We start from the raw sequence: 19,634 nt of genomic DNA on the forward strand, positions 1-19,634 counted from the left end.
GTCTGTCTGTCTGGTCCATCTGTCCGTCCGTCCATCCATCTCGGCTTTATTTTATATCGCCAGCAAAATCATCATGAATATATTATGAATTTTATATAATTTCATATATAATATATTCGATTATATTGAAACCACAGGACTCTTGACATATCACAGTCAGTGTCGTGTTGCATTCATATGTGAGACCAAAACCAATCAGCCAAAGAGACTTCTTTACACTTGAAAGAGCGTTTCATTTATACTGTTTCATACATGATCTCTTTGTATTATAACCTGCACCATAAACATCTCACATTAATATGTCATATGAGCTCAAGCATGACGAGGCCTGGCATCGAGAGTTTGCTCATAAAACGATGGATAGTTACAGAGCAGCGGACAGTGGACAAATAAAGAGCCGCTAACATTGTGTCATTCGTTAGACGTTACACAAGACGGACAGCTCAGGAGACATGCGTCGATAAACACAGAGAAGATGGAGAGATTGCAGAGAGGAATGCCAGATGCACAAGTCCATAAGGGATTTGTGTTCATTTCCCAATCAGCTTTTTACATTTTTCGTTATATATATATATTTTCTCCCACCCTTTTAGTGCAGAGCCAAACCTCTGAGCGGGGAAATCAATACGGCTAAATGGGGATCAAAGAGCGCGAGTGTCTGCCACAGCACACGGGAGCCATCAAACCAGATCAAAACCTGATGGATGTAGATCAAAGGCTGTTTTATTCCTCCATGTCCCTTCAAGTTTATTGCCACAATTTATAGGACAATTAAGTCGCTCCTACAACTGTCTAATTTTCCGGTGTTACTTCGGCTCAGAATTGGTCCGGGGCGCACAAAGCTATCACTCTGAGATTTCCACGGACCTTGATTATGAGGTATCAGAGAGGGGATTTTGTCCGTGTGAAAAGCCATATTGTGGGGAAGAAATTGTTGTTGAGAGTATAACAGGAAATACATGGCAGAGTTCAAGGATTCAGTCTTATTTTCAAAAGCTTGTTTATATTGGATGCGGTTTACTTTTCCTTGGACTCACGCGAAAGGTTAGGAAAACTTTTAATAAGCTACTCGGGTTCGGTAACCTCAGTGCTTGCTTTCTTAATACATATTCTCCCCAGTGGATGTTTTTCTAAAGGAAAAAAATGTTTATCTTCAGATTATTTTCATCTAATGGTATTTGGTGTCTTGAGTCGCTTCTGAAATGACTTTCCTTCTCAGATGATGTTATCAGTCCCTCCACTTTCCATATAGAGACAAATTGTAACCATCCAATCCGTTCACCATGGATAAAATGTACATTAACTCCGCCCACTGACTTCTGATTGGGCCAGATAAGACGTGTGGCAGAATGTTTTGACACAAATCGACCCGAAGTTCAAACCCGCCTTTTGCCGAACTTACTCTACTCCCTTTTCCCATCACTCAATATAAATAAATCAAAAATATTCAAAAAAAGGGAAATATATTGTCTAACATGTTTTAATGGGACATATTTTGCCCCTTTTTCCCTTTTCACAAGATGTAATATTAATCTCTGGTGTCCCCAGAATGTGTCTGTGAAGTTTCAGCTCAAAATACCCCACAGATCATTTATTATAGCTTGTCAAATTTGCCCCTATTTGGGTTTGAGCAAAAACGCAAAATTTTTGTGTTTATCCCTTTAAATGCAAATGAGCTGCTGCTCCCCGCCCCCTTCCAGCTGCTCCTTCACACCAGCTTCGGATACTCCGTCAACAACAAAACAGGCGAATCTCACTCAGCCAAAATGTCAGAAATAAGCAGTTGTGGAGCAGCCGTACATGTTTGAACCGGAGTCTGACACAGATGAGAGACTCAAGAAGAGGTTGCAACTTTTAGATGCACCTGGACCAGGCACGTGCAGAGGGGGGGGCTTTTGGTGCTCGAGCCTCTGCCCTTTTTCAAAAAGAATCAAAAGTGCCCCTCTCAGACAAATATCAATGATAATATCGTGGTCAATAAAACTAAATAAATGTGATTATTATAACATGACAATGCATACAATAGTAACAAACGGCTCAAAAGTCGGACAATTTCTGTTGAGGCGTTGCCATAACGCGTTGCTATGGGTTGCGTGCGTTTTGATTGACAGCTGATTTTCCACTGTTCGGAAGCGCCTTTCGAGCCAAATATGGTCCTTTCAGAGAGTGTGTGGCCTCACGGGAAAAAAGTAAACCAATATTTTTTTTTTTTTCATCCATAATCAGAGCTAATGTGTTGATTTAATTACAAATCTATATATGATATATTTTAAAGTATTACACAATTCACCAATGCCCGTTTGTCATGTATATACACCAACCAATCGTGATCTGGCAAAGCAAGTTCAAATTCCATTGGGCGATGTGAAGCGGTAATTTTCTGTTCTTATTCATAAATCGGTTAAAAATGACATGGACAGACGAACTAACGTTTGTGGAACGATTTCCTGCGGTTTGTCTCATTTTATAAATTGCAGTGCTGACAAAATGGATTTTAACTGACAACAAACAAATCACTACACAAAACCACAGCAGCAAAAGTCGCATTAATGGTAAGTAGTGTTAAATTCACTTGTACTTATGTATATTGATACACCGTTTACTATTTCATGAAACTATCAAAGTTAACAAAACCCAAGTGCCACCGGCTCCTACAGGCCTATTATGTGAAGTGTAGGTTGGTGAAATGGTGACGTGAAAGGACTTTATTAGGCTTATATTACCAGTTTTTAATATTATGCAGCATTATGATTTATGAAAAAAGTCTCATGTTCATCAAGCCTGCATTTATTTGATAAAAAACAGCAATATTGTGAAATATTATTAAAATAATGGTTTTCTATTTTAAAATAATTTAAAATATAATTTATTCCTGTGATCACAGCTGGATTTTCAGCATCATTACTCCACTCTTCAGTGTCACATGATCATTCAGAAATCATTCTAATATGAGGATTTAATGTCAATGATGGACCCTGTGATACTATTTTCAAGATTCTTTGATTGATAAAAAGTTAAAAAGAACATTGTAATAATATTTCACAATATTAGGCTACTGTTTTTTCTGTATTTTTGATTAAATAAATGCAGGCTTGATGAGCATAAGGATATATATATATTGCCCCTTTTTTACATTTGAGCCCCTGCCCCTGAAGAACTCTCTGCACGGCCCTGACCTGGACGTTTCTGAATTGTTAGCGGATATATTTATGTAACATTAGTTGTTGAGGAGTTACGTTGATTCAACTCATCGACTAGCATGTACCGTCATGTTAATCTATAAATTGTTCTATTGGTGCTCATGTGGAAACGTCACTCGACTATACAATGCCTAATAAATTTGCGTTTATGAATTACGCAGATGGGGCCCTATCTTGCACCCAGCGCAATTGACTTTGTACACCGACGCATGTGTCATTCCTATTTTGCACCCGCGCAAAGTGCGCTTTTCCCTCCACAGAAGCACGTCGCTAAACTAGTGAATGCACTTGCGCTCCCTGGGCGGTTCAGCGCAAAAAAGGAGGCGTGTTCCGGCGCAAACAATCCCTGGTGCTATTTTGCTGTTTCATTAAACAATTGCGCCACTGACCAGAAAAAACCTAGTCTAAAGTCAGTGGCGCGTTGCGCGTTGTTCATTATGCTATTTTAAGGGCGCATGCTTGACCATAATGTATAGCGTGCACAACGCGCATACACTTTGCTCATGTAATCTACACAGATGCAAGTTATTTTTGCAAATCATAAATTGTTACACTAAAAAAATATTAACACATGAGATATCTTCATCTTCATCCGTCATATGACGGAAATTATTGTGGTGTGCCACGAAGATGTGAAAAAATAGGCATAAATCTAGCTTACAAATGATTCAGGCTAATTGTAATAATTAAGGATAAGACCTGTTTGCCCAATAGTGGCAAGACATATATGTATATAAGGACATCTGACAAATTGGTTTGTCCGTCAAGAACCAGGAACAAAAATCGACTGAAAAACTGAAAAAACTGAAAGACTGAAAAAAAAAAGACTGTGAAATCACCTTTACCATAATGTACAACATTACAACTTCACTTCTCTGTCTTTCACTGCTCTTACAAGAACATCAGTCTCCTCGGCTGTGAACCGCTCCTGGCGTGCGCCTGGTAAATACGCCATAATGATAGCAATCCATAATGGAACTTGCGCACCTGCTTTTAAAGGGAATGTTGGATGACGCTCGGATTGGTTTATTCACGTTACGCCCAAACCACACCTATGAATAATGAAGCTACTTCAGACCAACCCATTTTAGATTTGCGCCGGGCGCAAGAGCCATTTATCCCGCCGGGAAAATAGCAACAGCGCCGAGACCCGCCCACAAAGTTACTTGCGCTTCGCGTTTTGACACTTGCGTTTCAGATCGTTAAAATAGGGCCCAACGTGAGAGTTTTCTAACGACACAGCTCTGGTCTCTGTGAATACAGTCAGAGATGGTAACTTTAGCCATATTAGCCAAACAGCATTCTAGAAAGCTCATGCAGAAAGTAAATGTGCAAACATTCATAAAATATGACGTGCCATCCATACTTGATCTGGATATGAAGTTAGAGTAGAAGCTTTGGTATTGACCCATCCTTCAGAAACAACTTTTTTTTGCAAATCCAGCGTTGTACTGAACCTCGTTGGTAAAGCAGTCATGCGTAACATTTCCTTCAAAAATGAAATTTATCCACTGTGTCTTCAGTGGCTCAGATGCCAGGAGTCTATGAGACTTGGTACATCCAACAACAGAACATTTTTAATGTTTTTTTTTTTGTTTGTTTTTGCGCAGACATGGTAATACTTGAGCAGCTGATACAGCGAGTAAACAGAAATGGCGTCTCTGTGCTTCTCACTCAAGGGCGTGTCTATGCTAAAAGGGCCAATCATCAACAGTCATGGGCGGGGCTTTCCTACTCTTACGTAGGAGTAGGGGGAAATCATAATGATTATTGGTGATTATAAAAAAAAGTATTGGGTGGATTTTTACCATTATAGGCTGGTTACACACAAACCAGCCTATATACACCTTTAATAACAGTGTTAATTGGTTAGGGTCAGGGGTAGAGAGGCCTTTATTGTCCCAATAAGGCAGCATCTATTTAATCATTTTAATAATGTTATTATCGCATACTGTTTAATGTATAACAACACTTAGGTGCAAATAGTATCTGTCCCTATTTATAAATATCATCTAACTACTATTTACACTTGTTTCAAAGAAAATACTGCTATTTTTACAGTGTAAATAAAATCTATTGCTATTTGCCAAAAAAGAAACCCTGCAGTCTTGCCTCACAAGCATCTGTGTGTTAAGTGCGGATCCTCATGTCTCCATTCTGTGTGTTTCTGCAGAACCAGGAAGCTGATGAATCATGGAGAGGCTGGTGTTTTGTGTGCTGGTGTTCGGCGCGCTGGTCAAGGCTCAGCATTGCCCTGGTCGCTGCATCTGTCAGACCATCTCACCCACGCTCACGCTCCTCTGTGCCAAGACTGGACTGCTGTTCGTGCCGCCCACCATCGACCGCAAGACCGTGGAGCTCCGGCTGACCGACAACTTCATCACGGCCGTCCGCAGGAAAGACTTCGTGAACATGACGAGCCTGGTGCATCTCACGCTGTCACGCAACACCATCAGCCAGATCGCTCCCCACGCCTTCGTGGGTTTGAAGTCCCTGAGAGCGTTGCACATGGACGGAAACCGGCTGACTGTCATTATCAGCGACCAGCTGAAGGGTTTGATCAACCTGAGACACCTTATACTGGGCAATAATCAGATTCACCACGTCGAGCTGTCCTCCTTCGACGAGTTCGTGTCCACCATCGAGGACTTGGATCTGTCCTACAATAACCTGAGGACGTTACCGTGGGAGGCGATCGCCAGGATGACCAACATCAACACGTTAACCCTGGACCACAATCTCATCGACCACATTGGCGTCGGGACCTTCACGCTCCTCACCAAGCTGGTGCGGCTGGATATGACGTCGAACCGTCTGCAGACGCTGCCTCCGGACACGCTGTTCCAGCACGCGCAAGTTCTGTCAGACCCCAAGATGTCCAGCTCCTCCAGGCTGACCGTGAGTTTCGGAGGAAACCCTCTCCACTGTAACTGCGAGTTGCTCTGGCTGCGTCGGCTGACTAGGGAGGATGATCTGGAGACCTGCGCTTCTCCGGATCAGCTGATGGACAAGTATTTCTGGTCCATCCAGGAGGAGGAGTTCATCTGCGAGCCGCCGCTCATCACCAAACACCAGGTCACCAAATCCTACGTCATGGAGGGTCAGGGTGTCACCCTGAAGTGCAAGGCCATGGGCGACCCAGATCCCGCCATACACTGGCGCTTTCCTGACGGCAAATTGGTGCACAACAATTCCCGCACCATCCTGTACGACAACGGCACCCTGGACATCCTGATCACCACGCTGAAGGACAGCGGCGCCTTCAACTGTGTGGCCTCCAACGCTGCTGGAATCGCCACGGCTGCCGTAGAGGTCAACATGATCCCGCTCCCGCTGTTCGTCAACAACACGGGTCACATGAGGGAGGCGGATCCGGGACTCTCGGACATCACCACATCCGCCAAATCCGGCAGCAACGACACCAAGACGCAGAACAAGAGGGTGGTGGTTGAAAACCTGACCGCCAACTCCGCCGTGATCCACTGGCCCTCCGAACGCCACATTCCTGGGATCCGAATGTATCAGATCCAGTACAACAGCACCATAGACGACACCCTCGTGTACAGGTACAAGACCTCATCTTTTATGAAACATAAAAACAGACGTGACTAATGAAATGGACAGCTGCTGAGATCTCCTATTGTGCCTTTAACTGAAGCACTTAACCTCAGGTTACGCCAATTAGTGAGCTGTCTAATCTATCAAGTCATTTTAGATTAAAGCTGAATCTCATTCAACCTGCTGTACAGGCAAAATCCAATAGAGCTAGACAGATAGAAAGACAGACAGAACAGATCTCTGATTATAGACATCATCATTTATCATAAAGATATTTAACTAAAAATGTTTTTATTATAATTAAAAATGATTGAGGATCTTAATAATAATATTTTTATTTTATTTTATACATATATATAACATAATTATTATAATGATCATATTAAATACAATACAATATGTATAATTTTTTCATTATAATTATTAAATTAATAATAATTTAGTTTATTTTGTATAACATTTAAAAATTGTAAGTAAAAAATAAAGAAACAATTAATATTATTATTATAATTTTTTTATATGTATCTGCTTTATGTATATATATAAAATATATAATGATGTAACTCATAAATAATTAAAATGTCAAAAATAAAGTAGTTTTTATAATTAGCTATTATTATTATTGTTATTTTTATATTTATGTATATTTATCTGCTTTATAAAAGTAACATATTATAATTATATATCTATATAACTAATTTGCTTTAATTTTGTTCTTTGTAATTTTAATTTTTTTTGTTAAAAAATATTATTTTGTTCACAGATCTCCATCAGTGAATTAAATTAGCCAATAGGCGACACTAAAACAGGAGTGCATTTACATAATAACAGGTTGTTTTAAGATCAACTGAATTATTGATAACCTCAAAGACTCTCAGTAGAGAAAGAAACCCGAAGGTGTGAAGGTCAGATGTGGAAAATGTTAAAAGCCCAGGTGTATATGTTGATATTAAACAAGTGGATGAATGGATGGACGGACGGACGGACGGACAGACAGACAGACAGACAGACAGACAGACAGACAGACAGAATGGATGGATGAATATGGATGGATTAATGAATGTGGATTGAATGAATGGATATAGAAGGATGGATGAATATGGATGGATAGATGGAAGGATGGATGGCTAGATGGCTGGATATGGAAGGGTGGATGGATGAATATGGATTTAATGAATGGATATGGATGGATGAATGGATGGATGGATGGATGGATGGATGGATGGATGGATGGAAGGATGGATGGAAGGATGAATAGACGTATGCATGGATGGATGGATATGGATGGATGAATATGGATTTTATGGATGGATGGATGGATGGATGGATGGAAGGAGAGATGAATGAATGGATATGGAAGGATGGATGGATGAATGGATTGATGAGTAAGGATGGGTGAATGAATACGGATGGATGGATGAATGTGGATTGATTGAATGGATATAGAATGATGGATTAATGGATGAATATGGATGGATATGGATGGATTGATGGAAGGATGGATGGATGGATGAATATGGATTGAATGAATGAATATGGAAGGAGAGATGAATGGATGGATGGATGAATGGATATGGAAGAATGGATGGATGAATATGGATGGATGGATGAATGTGGATTGAATGAATGGATATAGAAGGATGGATGAATATGGATGGATAGATGGAAGGATGGATGGCTAGATGGCTGGATGGATGGATGGATGGAAGGAGATATGAATGAATGGATATGGAAGGATGGATGGATGGATGGAAGGAGAGATGAATGAATGGATATGGAAGGATGGATGGATGAATGGATTGATGAGTATGGATGGGTGAATGAATACGGATGGATGGATGAATGTGGATTGATTGAATGAATGGATATAGAATGATGGATTAATGGATGAATATGGAAGGATATGGATGGATAGATGGAATGATGGATGGATGGATGAATATGGATTCAATGGATATGGAAGGAGAGATGAATGGATGGATGGATGAATGGATATGGAAGAATGGATGGATGAATATGGATGGATGAATGTGGATTGAATGAATGGATATAGAAGGATGGATGAATATGGGTGGATAGATGGAAGGATGGATGGCTAGATGGCTGGATATGGAAGGGTGGATGGATGAATATGGATGGATAGATGGAAGGATGGATGGCTAGATGGCTGGATATGGAAGGGTGGATGGATGAATATGGATGGATAGATGGAAGGATGGATGGCTAGATGGCTGGATATGGAAGGATGGATGGATGAAAATGGATTTAATGAATGGATAAGGATGGATGGATGGAGGGACTGATGGACAGATGGCTGGATATGGCTGGATTGATGGATGAATAGACGGATGGATGATATGGATGGATGAAAATGGATTTAATGAATGGATATGGATGGATGGATGGAAGGATGGATGAATGGATGTATGAATATGGATGGGTGAATGAATACGGATGGATGGATGAATGTGTATTGAATGAATGGATATGATGGATTAATGGATGAATATGGATGGAAATGGATGGATAGATGGAAGGATGGATGGATGGATGAATGGATATGGAAGGAGAGATGAATGGATGGATGAATGGATATGGAAGAATTGATGGATGGATGAATGGATGGATGAAAAAAATCTTAATTACTCCAAACATGTGACCAGTAGGTCTGTAGATGCCACAGACGGTCTATGTGATTCAGTGACTCTGATTCAGTGATTCAGTTACTTAGTGATTCTGTGACTCAGTGACTCTGTGATTCAGTGACTCAGTGATTCAGTGACTCTGTGATTCAGTGATTCAGTGATTCAGTGACTCTGTGATTCAGTGATTCAGTGACTCTGTGATTCAGTGACTCTGTGATTCAGTGATTCAGTGATTCAGTGACTCAGTGACTCAGTGATTCAGTGTTGTGTACTGTATTCACCCTCCTGCCTCTGACAGCAGACCTGCACTTGGCGCATGAGCCGACATAATGGAATTTAATGTCTGCGACGGCAGCACAGCTAGCGAGCGGTAAAACACTTCTGACATTTATTGCCGCTCGCAGAGCCTCACTGCAGGCAACAAGCGCATTACGCTAGAATGATCTGGAAGAATATGCATCTGCTGAGCGCCGCCGCGCTTTTAAACACAACACCTTTATCTTACTAAGTACCCAAAACACACAACAGAGCCGCATTAGGCCATCATTAGACGCTGACAAAGCTTCAAATTAAAATGGCTTTTCTCTTTCCGATAAAAATGGGAAAACATTGGGAATGTGAACAAGCAACTACTGATGGCTGCTTTCAAGGGCAAACGGTAATTTTCAGAGGAAGCCGTGAAATTGCCTCTGGTTTATTGCGACACGTTTGGCGTTAAACAGCTTTTGTGTTTGTGAGCCGAGGTGGGAGTGGGCAGTCGTGAGTCCACGCCGCTTCTGTGAACGAGATCTGAGGGGTGAAACAGACAACCAGAGCACATTTACATAATAACAGGTGGTGTAAAGATCAGCTGAATTATTGATAACCCCAAAGACTCTCAGTAGAGAAGCAAACTTTAGCCAACAATGAGGCGGATATCTCACCATGAGGTTTAAAGGTCAGGCGCAGTCCTTGTTGAAAGCCCAGATTAAACTGATATTGAACAGGCAGACGCAAATGTCCAGCGTCTACAAAATAATAACAAATGTCACGTCACCGACTAATAATGAGAAATCATATTTTGCATAAAAAAATTAAACCTATTTTGTGCATTATGACATTATTTTAAAAACAAAGTAAAAAAAAAAGCACAAAATTCTGGGTTATTTTTTAACCTAAGTGCTGGGTTCAGCCTGTTCGGTCGTGTTATTGGGTTATCTTTGTAATTTTTTACCCATGTGCTGGGTCAATCTGAAAAATGCTGGGTTATTTGATTTATTTTATTTTACCCAAATGCTGGGTTGGGTCATTTTGATCATTTTGACCCAGGTGCTGGGTAGTTTTTCTGTAACTCTGGTCTTTTTTGCTGTCAGTACACATGATGAACCCCCTCACATATGTACCCAGCGCTGGGTCAGTGTAACCCAATGTTGGGTAGTCTGTGCCAAACCGGTTAGAACTGGATACTGGTCATTTTGTGTTCTGTTCTGAGAGAAAACTTCCTGAATTAAATTAAGATTTCTGTTACATTGCATTCCTATCACATTATTACTATAAAATTATACTATAACATAACATTATAATAACATTATTATTCCCAAAAAATTTTTTTTTGATTTTGAAGTTAAATATGAGCCGGGCAAATTTCTTGACCATTTTTTTTGTGAGATTCACAGTTAGATTTAAAAGATCAGACGATGTGAAGACAGCACCCTGCGTTGCTACTGTAAAATATGCGTTAATCGAGTCTCTAATTGCTCGTCAGTGTCTGATGAGAAGCTGGCCTGGGGACTGATGTAATTTCATCAGCATCTGTGTCAGAAGACATTAGGATAGTGTCCAGACACGGCCGAGACGGCCAGTGAGAAAACATGGGCCGACTGCAGTTCATTCCGATTCGGGAGACCTACACACTTCTAAAGCAGACGTCAGTTTCTTAGCTGGTAAAAAAAACATGCAAGCAAAAACAGTGCAGTGAGTGGATATTTGAACTGAGATTGATTTCCGTCTCTTGAACTGCCTCAGACTCACTCTAAATGGCATTCGCAGACGTCAAAGTCCAATTCCTCTGAAGATATCTTTATCTCCACATTTTGGGGAGATCAAACCGAAGAGTTGACTCGTGTCGATGCCTGAGTTGTTTACAAATTGAACATTCACTTAATGAAAAAAGCTTCTGCGACTAATCAGACTGAGCAAAATATACATGCGGTTATTGACATGCTTATTGGCATTAACTTTTTTGCTCACCAGCCACTGTCTTCAGTGACGAACAATAGTCTTTTATCTGACTGAAAGACACACAAATGCAAAACAATGCAGGTTCATTATGAAACGTTTGAACAAATGTAGGGCTCTCACTAACTATTATTTTGGTCATTGAGTCGTCGGGGGATTATTTTGTCGATTAATCGAGTAATCAGTTGATAATTTTTACTGATTCATCAAGTAATCAGTTGATTATTTGTGCACTTAATTGAGTACCCAACAGTTTATTTTTGATTAATTGAGTAGCCTGATTATTATTTTGACAATTAACCGAGTAATCAGTTATTTTCGGTGATTAATCGAGTGATCATTTGATTATTTGGTGGTTAATCGTGTATCGGTTGATTTTTTTTTTTTCAGATTGATTGAATAATCAGTCGATTATTTTAATATTTAATTGAGTAATCAGTTTATTATTTGGCAATTAATTGAGTAATTAGTGCACTTAATTGAGTACCTGGCCGTTTATTTGGTCGATTAATTGAGTAGCCTGATGATTATTTTGACAATTAACCAAGTAATCAGTTATTTGGGGTGATTAATCGAGTGATCATTTGATTATTTGGCGGTTAATCATGTATCGGTTGATTGTTTATCAGATTGGTTGAATAATCAGTCGATTAATTTAACATTTAATTGGCTAATCGGTTTATTATTTGGCGATTAATTGAGTAATCAGTTGATTGTTTTTGCACTTAATTGAGTAGCTGACAGCTTATTTGGTTGATTAATTGAGTAGTCTGATGATTATTTTGACAATTATTTGAGTAATCAGTTATTTGGGGTGATTAATCAAGTGATCACTTGATTATTTGGTGGTTAATCGTAGATCGGTTGATTGTTTTTCAGATTGATTGAGTAATCAGTCGATTATTTTAACTTTTGATTGAGTAATCTGTTTATTATTTGGCGATTAATCGAGTAATCAGTTGATTATTTTTGCACTTAATTGAGTACCCAACAGTTTATTTGGTCGATTAATTGAGTAGCCTGGCGATTATTTTGACAATTAACCGAGAAAACAGTTATTTGGGGTGATTTATCGAGTGATCATTGTTTTTGGCGATTAATCAAGTAATTAGGTGGTTATTTTGGAATTTAATGGAGTAACTAGTTGATTATTTTGCAGATAAGTTGAGTAATTAGTTGGGTTTATTTGTCGATTAATCGAGTGATAGGCTGATTGTTTTTCACTTTAATCAATTATGCAGTTGGTTATTTTGCAGATTAATCAAGTAATCAGTTGATCATTTTGGCAGTTAATCGAGTAATCTGTTGATTATTTTGATGGTTAATCAAGTAATCTGTTGATTATTTTGATGGTTAATTGAGTAATCTGTTGATTATTTTGATGGTTAATCGAGTAATCTGTTGATTATTTTGATGGTTAATCAAGTTATCTGTTGATTATTTTGATGGTTAATCGAGTAATCTGTTGATTATTTTGATGGTTAATCGAGTAATCTGTTGATTATTTTGATAATTAATCAAGTAATCTGTTGATTTTTTTGATGGTTAATCGAGTAATCTGTTGATTATTTTGATGGTTAATCGAGTAATCTGTTGATTATTTTGATGGTTAATCGAGTAATCTGTTGATTATTTTGATGGTTAATCAAGTTATCTGTTGATTATTTTGATGGTTAATCGAGTAATCTGTTGATTATTTTGATGGTTAATCGAGTAATCTGTTGATTATTTTGATGGTTAATCAAGTTATCTGTTGATTATTTTGATGGTTAATCGAGTAATCTGTTGATTTTTTTGATGGTTAATCGAGTAATCTGTTGATTATTTTGATGGTTAATCGAGTAATCTGTTGATTATTTTGATGGTTAATCGAGTAATCTGTTGATTATTTTGATGGTTAATCAATTTATCTGTTGATTATTTTGATGGTTAATCGAGTAATCTGTTGATTATTTTGATGGTTAATCAAGTAATCTGTTGATTATTTTGATGGTTAATCGAGTAATCTGTTGATTATTTTGATGGTTAATCGAGTAATCTGTTGATAATTTTGATGGTTAATCAAGTTATCTGTTGATTATTTTGATGGTTAATCGAGTAATCTGTTGATTATTTTGATGGTTAAGCGAGTAATCTGTTGATTATTTTGATGGTTAAGCGAGTAATCTGTTGATTATTTTGATGGTTAATCGAGTAATCTGTTGATTATTTTGATGGTTAATCCAGTTATCTGTTGATTATTTTGATGGTTAATCGAGTAATCTGTTGATTATTTTGATGGTTAATCGAGTAATCTGTTGATTATTTTGATGGTTAATCCAGTTATCTGTTGATTATTTTGATGGTTAATCGAGTAATCTGTTGATTATTTTGATGGTTAATCCAGTAATCTGTTGATTATTTTGATGGTTAATCGAGTAATCTGTGGTTAATCGAGTAATCTGTTGATTATTTTGATGGTTAATCGAGTTATCTGTTGATTATTTTGATGGTTAATCGAGTATTCTGTTGATTATTTTGATGGTTAATCGAGTAATCTGTTGATTATTTTGATGGTTAATCGAGTTATCTGTTGATTATTTTAATGGTTAATCAAGTAATCTGTTGATTATTTTGATGGTTAATCGAGTAATCTGTTGATTATTTTGATGGTTAATCGAGTAGTCCGTAGATTATTTTAATGGTTAATCGAGTAGTCTGTAGATTATTTTAACGATTAATCCAGTAATCTGTTGATTATTTTGATGGTTAATCGAGTAGTCTGTAGATTATTTTAATGGTTAATCGAGTAGTCTGTAGATTATTTTGACAATTAATCAAGTAATTGGATACTAGTTTTCATGGTAATAAAAATAGACCTAAGTGAACAATAGCCAAACTCGCAGTTTAAGCAGAGAAGGGGTTTGTTAACTGAGCTGCTGAGACGCTCCAGGCATGTATATGATAACAGTGCAACACTTCACTATGAAACACAAAGTGTGTCAGACTTTATATGCGTTCCCAAATGCACATTATTGGAAACCCAAACAGAGTTCATGCAGCGCAGCATTTACTGTGAACGGAGCTTATGTAAATATAAGATTCAACCCGCCAAATTGGCTAGCAGGAGTGACTGTTACATCCCACTGCTAATGTCAAGCCCTGTATATACATTAACTCTTTCCCAGTGTTTCACTGAATATATCCCTAAATGCATTGGTTATCTGTCACTAGAGGGTCATGGGAGCTGTAGTCAACAACAATGTGAAAAACCTGCAGACTGATCTGGAAATGGTTGATTCCTTTCAGCTGTTAGCCGGAGTGGACATGCTAAGTAAATGTCAGCAGGACGAGGAGACACCTGTTAGAGTACATATTTATCAGGAGAATCTCAATATTAGCAGGGTATCAGGCAGCAGAGACATTTGTTTACTGAGGCTCGATGTAGGAGGACATTAATACAGTCGGTAAACCTTGAGCAATAGACAAGCGGGTGTTTGCACAGAACGAGAGATAGCTACGCGGCGCTTTAGCTAAGTCAGTGGTTATCAACAAGCGGCTGTGGAAAACAAATCCCAAAAAAAAAGAGTTTCTGGTCTGTTCTGATTCAGTCACCAGGGAACAACTTTGAAAGACAGTTGTGTCCAATCAAACTCGATAGTATTATGGCACAAATATAAACATGATAACATGGGTTGTTATTATTATTTCAATATAAAATCAAATTAATATTTATGTTATCATTAATATTAGTGAACCTGGTGTTTTAGGTTGTGTTTGATCTTTGAGCAACACTAAAGGTTGAATATATATAAATGTAAAATCTGATTGGCTGAGAGCCTTTTCCAGCCTTGAAATATTCCACTAATATCACACGGAAACCGTTTCACAATTTTTATCACTCCGCTAGTTTCTGCCGGATCTATACAGCCAGCATTTCTCACTGCAAGCGTCAATGGTGGAGGAACAAACCTACTATAATAATACAAATACTACTGTTATTGTGTCACGGAATGGAGTTTTAAGAGTTTGTTTAGGTGAGACTGTAGTTGTTTGGACCTCAAACATGCGATTTACATAGAAACATAGCACCTTTGTGAAATGTTTTAGCTGTTTTCAGAGATGAGTGTTGAACGGGCGCTGACGGCCTGGAGCTCACATGTGCCCGCCGAGAACAGCTTTATCTCGGCACGGTCCCGAATTTGCCGGCTCTTATACTTGTTAAACATGAGAAATAATTAATTTTGGATATATTAAACAGGCAATCTTTGGTCTAATCTATTTCATAACTTCATAGCTTATTCAACTTAAATCCTGAACTAACAAGAGCACTTTTTTTGTGCTTTTCACTGAATTTGTTTGCTTATGTTTATTTATTTACTAATATTGTTCATTTTAGTATTAATAATATTTAATTAATTCATTTTGTCTTCAGTGAAAGTTATATGATAACAAAATATGTTTTTTAAAGACACTCCGTTGTGGTTTCTGATTTATTTACACACGTGTGCTGTCGAACTTTTGTATAAACACAATATAACACTCATAGTCGTCGATATGACTATAATTAATATTTGCAGATGTTAGTTGAACAATAAATAATTTGGGTGCTGTGTTTGGTTCCACTTGAGAACCACCGAGCTAAACTTAGCAGTTATTAAATTCATACCAGCACTCATAAAACCTTCTAAACAGGAATATAAAAGTGTTTTTGTTTGAATCTGATCATGAGGTGAGCGATAGTCAGGTCACTGTTCTCTTCTCATACCCATAATTCTCCTGTCCTGCTCGCTCTGTCGCTCAGGGAGGTCTCTATCAATGAATGTCCATCTCATCTTCCCCACCTCTTAGCCTCTGACCTGTCACTGAAAGCACATCGCTAGTGATGACAGACCGCTTTGACCCCCGTGACCCCCGGGACAATCTCATGCATCATCAGTCCCGTTTCAGAGCAGCCAATCAGAGAGCAGCGCAGAAGCACGGCCGGCTGGGATCTGAGGTGAACGGAGGTGTAAATCCAACGAGACATTTCATTTAGAGCGTGCTGTTTAAGTCTCGCCCCGGCTCTGATCCCGAACCGAGGAGCTGAGGAAATACTAGCGCTCATCAGCTCGACAGAACCGCTCCAGATGATGAAAGCCGAAGAGCTCATAACGCAAGTTAGAGTGGCTCATTCTCACACGTCAAATATTGATCTGCAAACCATTTTGAAACATAGAAGCCTGAAGCATGCAAACACACACTCTCCGTTCAGCTGAATCTAACTGAGTTGTAACTAACTCTGTTTGTCAGCGGTGTGACAGTATCGCAGTGACGGGCCGATTAGCGCTGTAGCGTCACAAAACGCTGCTCTGCTGTTTTTGTAAGATTGGGTGTCATTCATGAACCCGTTTCTGTGTAAATCATTTGTAAATCCAATTTGCAATGTAATGGTTTTATGAATGATTCACACAGAAATTCATTCTGCTCATGTTTGATGAAACCTTTGTTTTGCACACGTAAAAATGTCTCTCTCTCTCTCTCTCTCTCTCTCTCTCTCTATCTCTCTCACACACACACACACACACACACACACACACACACACTCACACATGTTTGTTTTTGTGAAATGTGAGGACATTCCATAGGCGTAATGGTTTTTATACCGTACAAACCGTATTTTCTATTCCCTTACACTGCCCCTAAACCTAGCCCTCACAGGAGACTGTGCAGTTCACTTTCTGTGAAAAAAACCTCATTCTGTGTAATTTATAAGCATTTTGAAAAGTGAGGACATGGGGAACGTCCTCATATTTCACCCTCTTTTTGTAATACCTGTGTCATACCCATGTCATTATACACATTTGTGTCCTGATATTTCACGAAAACATGCCCACACACAAACACACACTCACACACACACACACACACACACACACACACACACACACACACACACACACACACACACACACACACACACACACACACACACACACACACACACACACACACACACACACACACACACACACACACACACACACACACAAACACACACATGTTTGTTTTTGTGAAATGTGAGGACATTCCATAGGCGTAATGGTTTTTATACCGTACAAACCGTATTTTCTATCCCATTACACTGCCCCTAAACCTACCCATCACACACACACACACACACACACACACACACACACACACACACACTGCCCCTGCCCCTAAACCTACCCATCACACACACACACTGCCCCTGCCCCTAAACCTACCCATCACACACACACACACACATACACACACACACTCACACACACTCACACACACACACACACACTTCATTTGTAATATTTTTTTCATGTTTGTCATTTTGTTTTTTATATTCTAAAATAGTTTACTTTTTAATTTTTCTGTGAGTTAGTAATTGTATTACTTAAACTAAATTTTATTTTAGTTTGTGGTGAAAACAACAATTCAAAGTTTTGATTTAGTTTTTCATATAATATTAATATTTTAGTTTTTATGTTAATAATAATTAATATTTTAAATTTGCTTATATTTTTATATTTTCCATTTCATTTGAATTTTATTACATATTTAGTCATTTTGATATATTTCTGTTTCCTTTTATATATATATATATATATATATATATATATATATATATATATATATATATATATATATATATATATATATATATATATATATATATATATAGCATTATCTTATTATATTTGTATTATTATCGCTCTCTCTCTCAAATGAAGCATTAGGAAGTGTGATTCACTATAGTGAATCAGTTCATTCGGGTGGTGTTCTTTCAAGTGAACAGGTTCAAAACAACGATTCACTGATTCATTGTGCATAATGTAATGTTTTTGTTACATCTATTACTGTAGTTGACTCCTGCGGTGTTCTCTGGTGTTTCTCTGTGCAGGATGATTCCCTCGGCGAGTAAGACGTTTAAGATCAACGATCTGGCGGCGGGACGAGAGTACGAGCTGTGCGTGTTGGCCGTGTACGACGACGGCATCACGTCTCTAACGGCCACGCGTGTGGTGGGCTGCGTTCAGTTCCACACGGCGGCGGAGGCGGGACATTGCCGCTTCGTCCCCAGTCAGTTCCTCGGCGGGACCATGATCATCATCATCGGCGGGATCATCGTGGCGTCCGTCCTCGTCTTCATCATCATCCTCATGATCCGATACAAGGCTTACAGCGGGGCCGACGCGGCGAAGGCCAAAGCGCAAGGGGACGCCGGTGTGCACATGCATTCGCAGACGAACGGGAGCCGAGCGGGACGTTCCGGCTCGAAGCAGCAGGCGCAGCACAGCGAGGAGCGTCCCGAGTCGCCCTCCGGGAAGGACTGCAAGGCGCTGGTGCTCCTGAAGATGGACGAGACTCAGGAGGAGCTGAAGGTCGAGCTGCCGCCGCTCTGCTCGGAGAAAGCGCCGCCGTCCCGGAGGGCCAGTGTGTGCGGGCCGCCCTCCGACGACACGCAGACGGACAGCAGCCTCACGGGCTCCACCATGTCCCTGTGCCTGATCGGGTCCGGCCCCGGCCCGGCCGAACCCCTGCGGAAGGGGCCGCTGGCCAACATGGGACTCCTGCCGAGCGAACTGGCCCGGACTCGGCATCGCTTCTCCTTCGACGGAGACTATGCTCTATTCCAGAGCCACAGTTACCCTCGACGGGCTCGAACCCGCAGACACAAATCCACCACCCAGCTGAACACGGACGCGTCGCCGCCCTGCAGTCGGAGGGTGACGTTCAGCAGCACAGAGTGGATGTTGGAGAGTACGGTGTGACGGACTGAAGCGCGCGCATGTGCAGACTTTAACGGCACACACACATTTGGACATGTCTAGCTATTGACCGTAGCACACGGTCTGATACGCGACACGGTAGCTCTGCTCCGAAACCTAGTGAGCGATTCGTCCTGGATGAAATGTGTAGGCCGCATTAAATTGATCAAAAGTGACAGTAAAGACATTTATAATGTGCTAAAAATATTAAAACATGATAAAAACTAGTCAAAATGTGCAAGCATCATGCT

At 39.6% G+C, this 19,634-nt stretch overlaps 1 protein-coding gene across 1 annotated transcript; it reads left to right on the forward strand.

Moving 5' to 3' along the window:
* Positions 1-5,393: 5,393 nt before the first annotated feature.
* Positions 5,394-19,386, forward strand: lrfn1 (leucine rich repeat and fibronectin type III domain containing 1; the record flags this gene model as incomplete). The annotated part of the gene is made up of 2 exons (XM_079822907.1): positions 5,394-6,766; positions 18,516-19,386. 2 exons carry the CDS (start codon positions 5,394-5,396, stop codon positions 19,384-19,386), a joined length of 2,244 nt encoding a protein of 747 aa, XP_079679033.1.
* Positions 19,387-19,634: the final 248 nt, after the last annotated feature.

Source organism: Gobio gobio (assembly GCF_949357685.1).
Source record: "Gobio gobio genome assembly, chromosome: 8".
NCBI classification, from domain to species: domain Eukaryota; kingdom Metazoa; phylum Chordata; class Actinopteri; order Cypriniformes; family Gobionidae; genus Gobio; species Gobio gobio.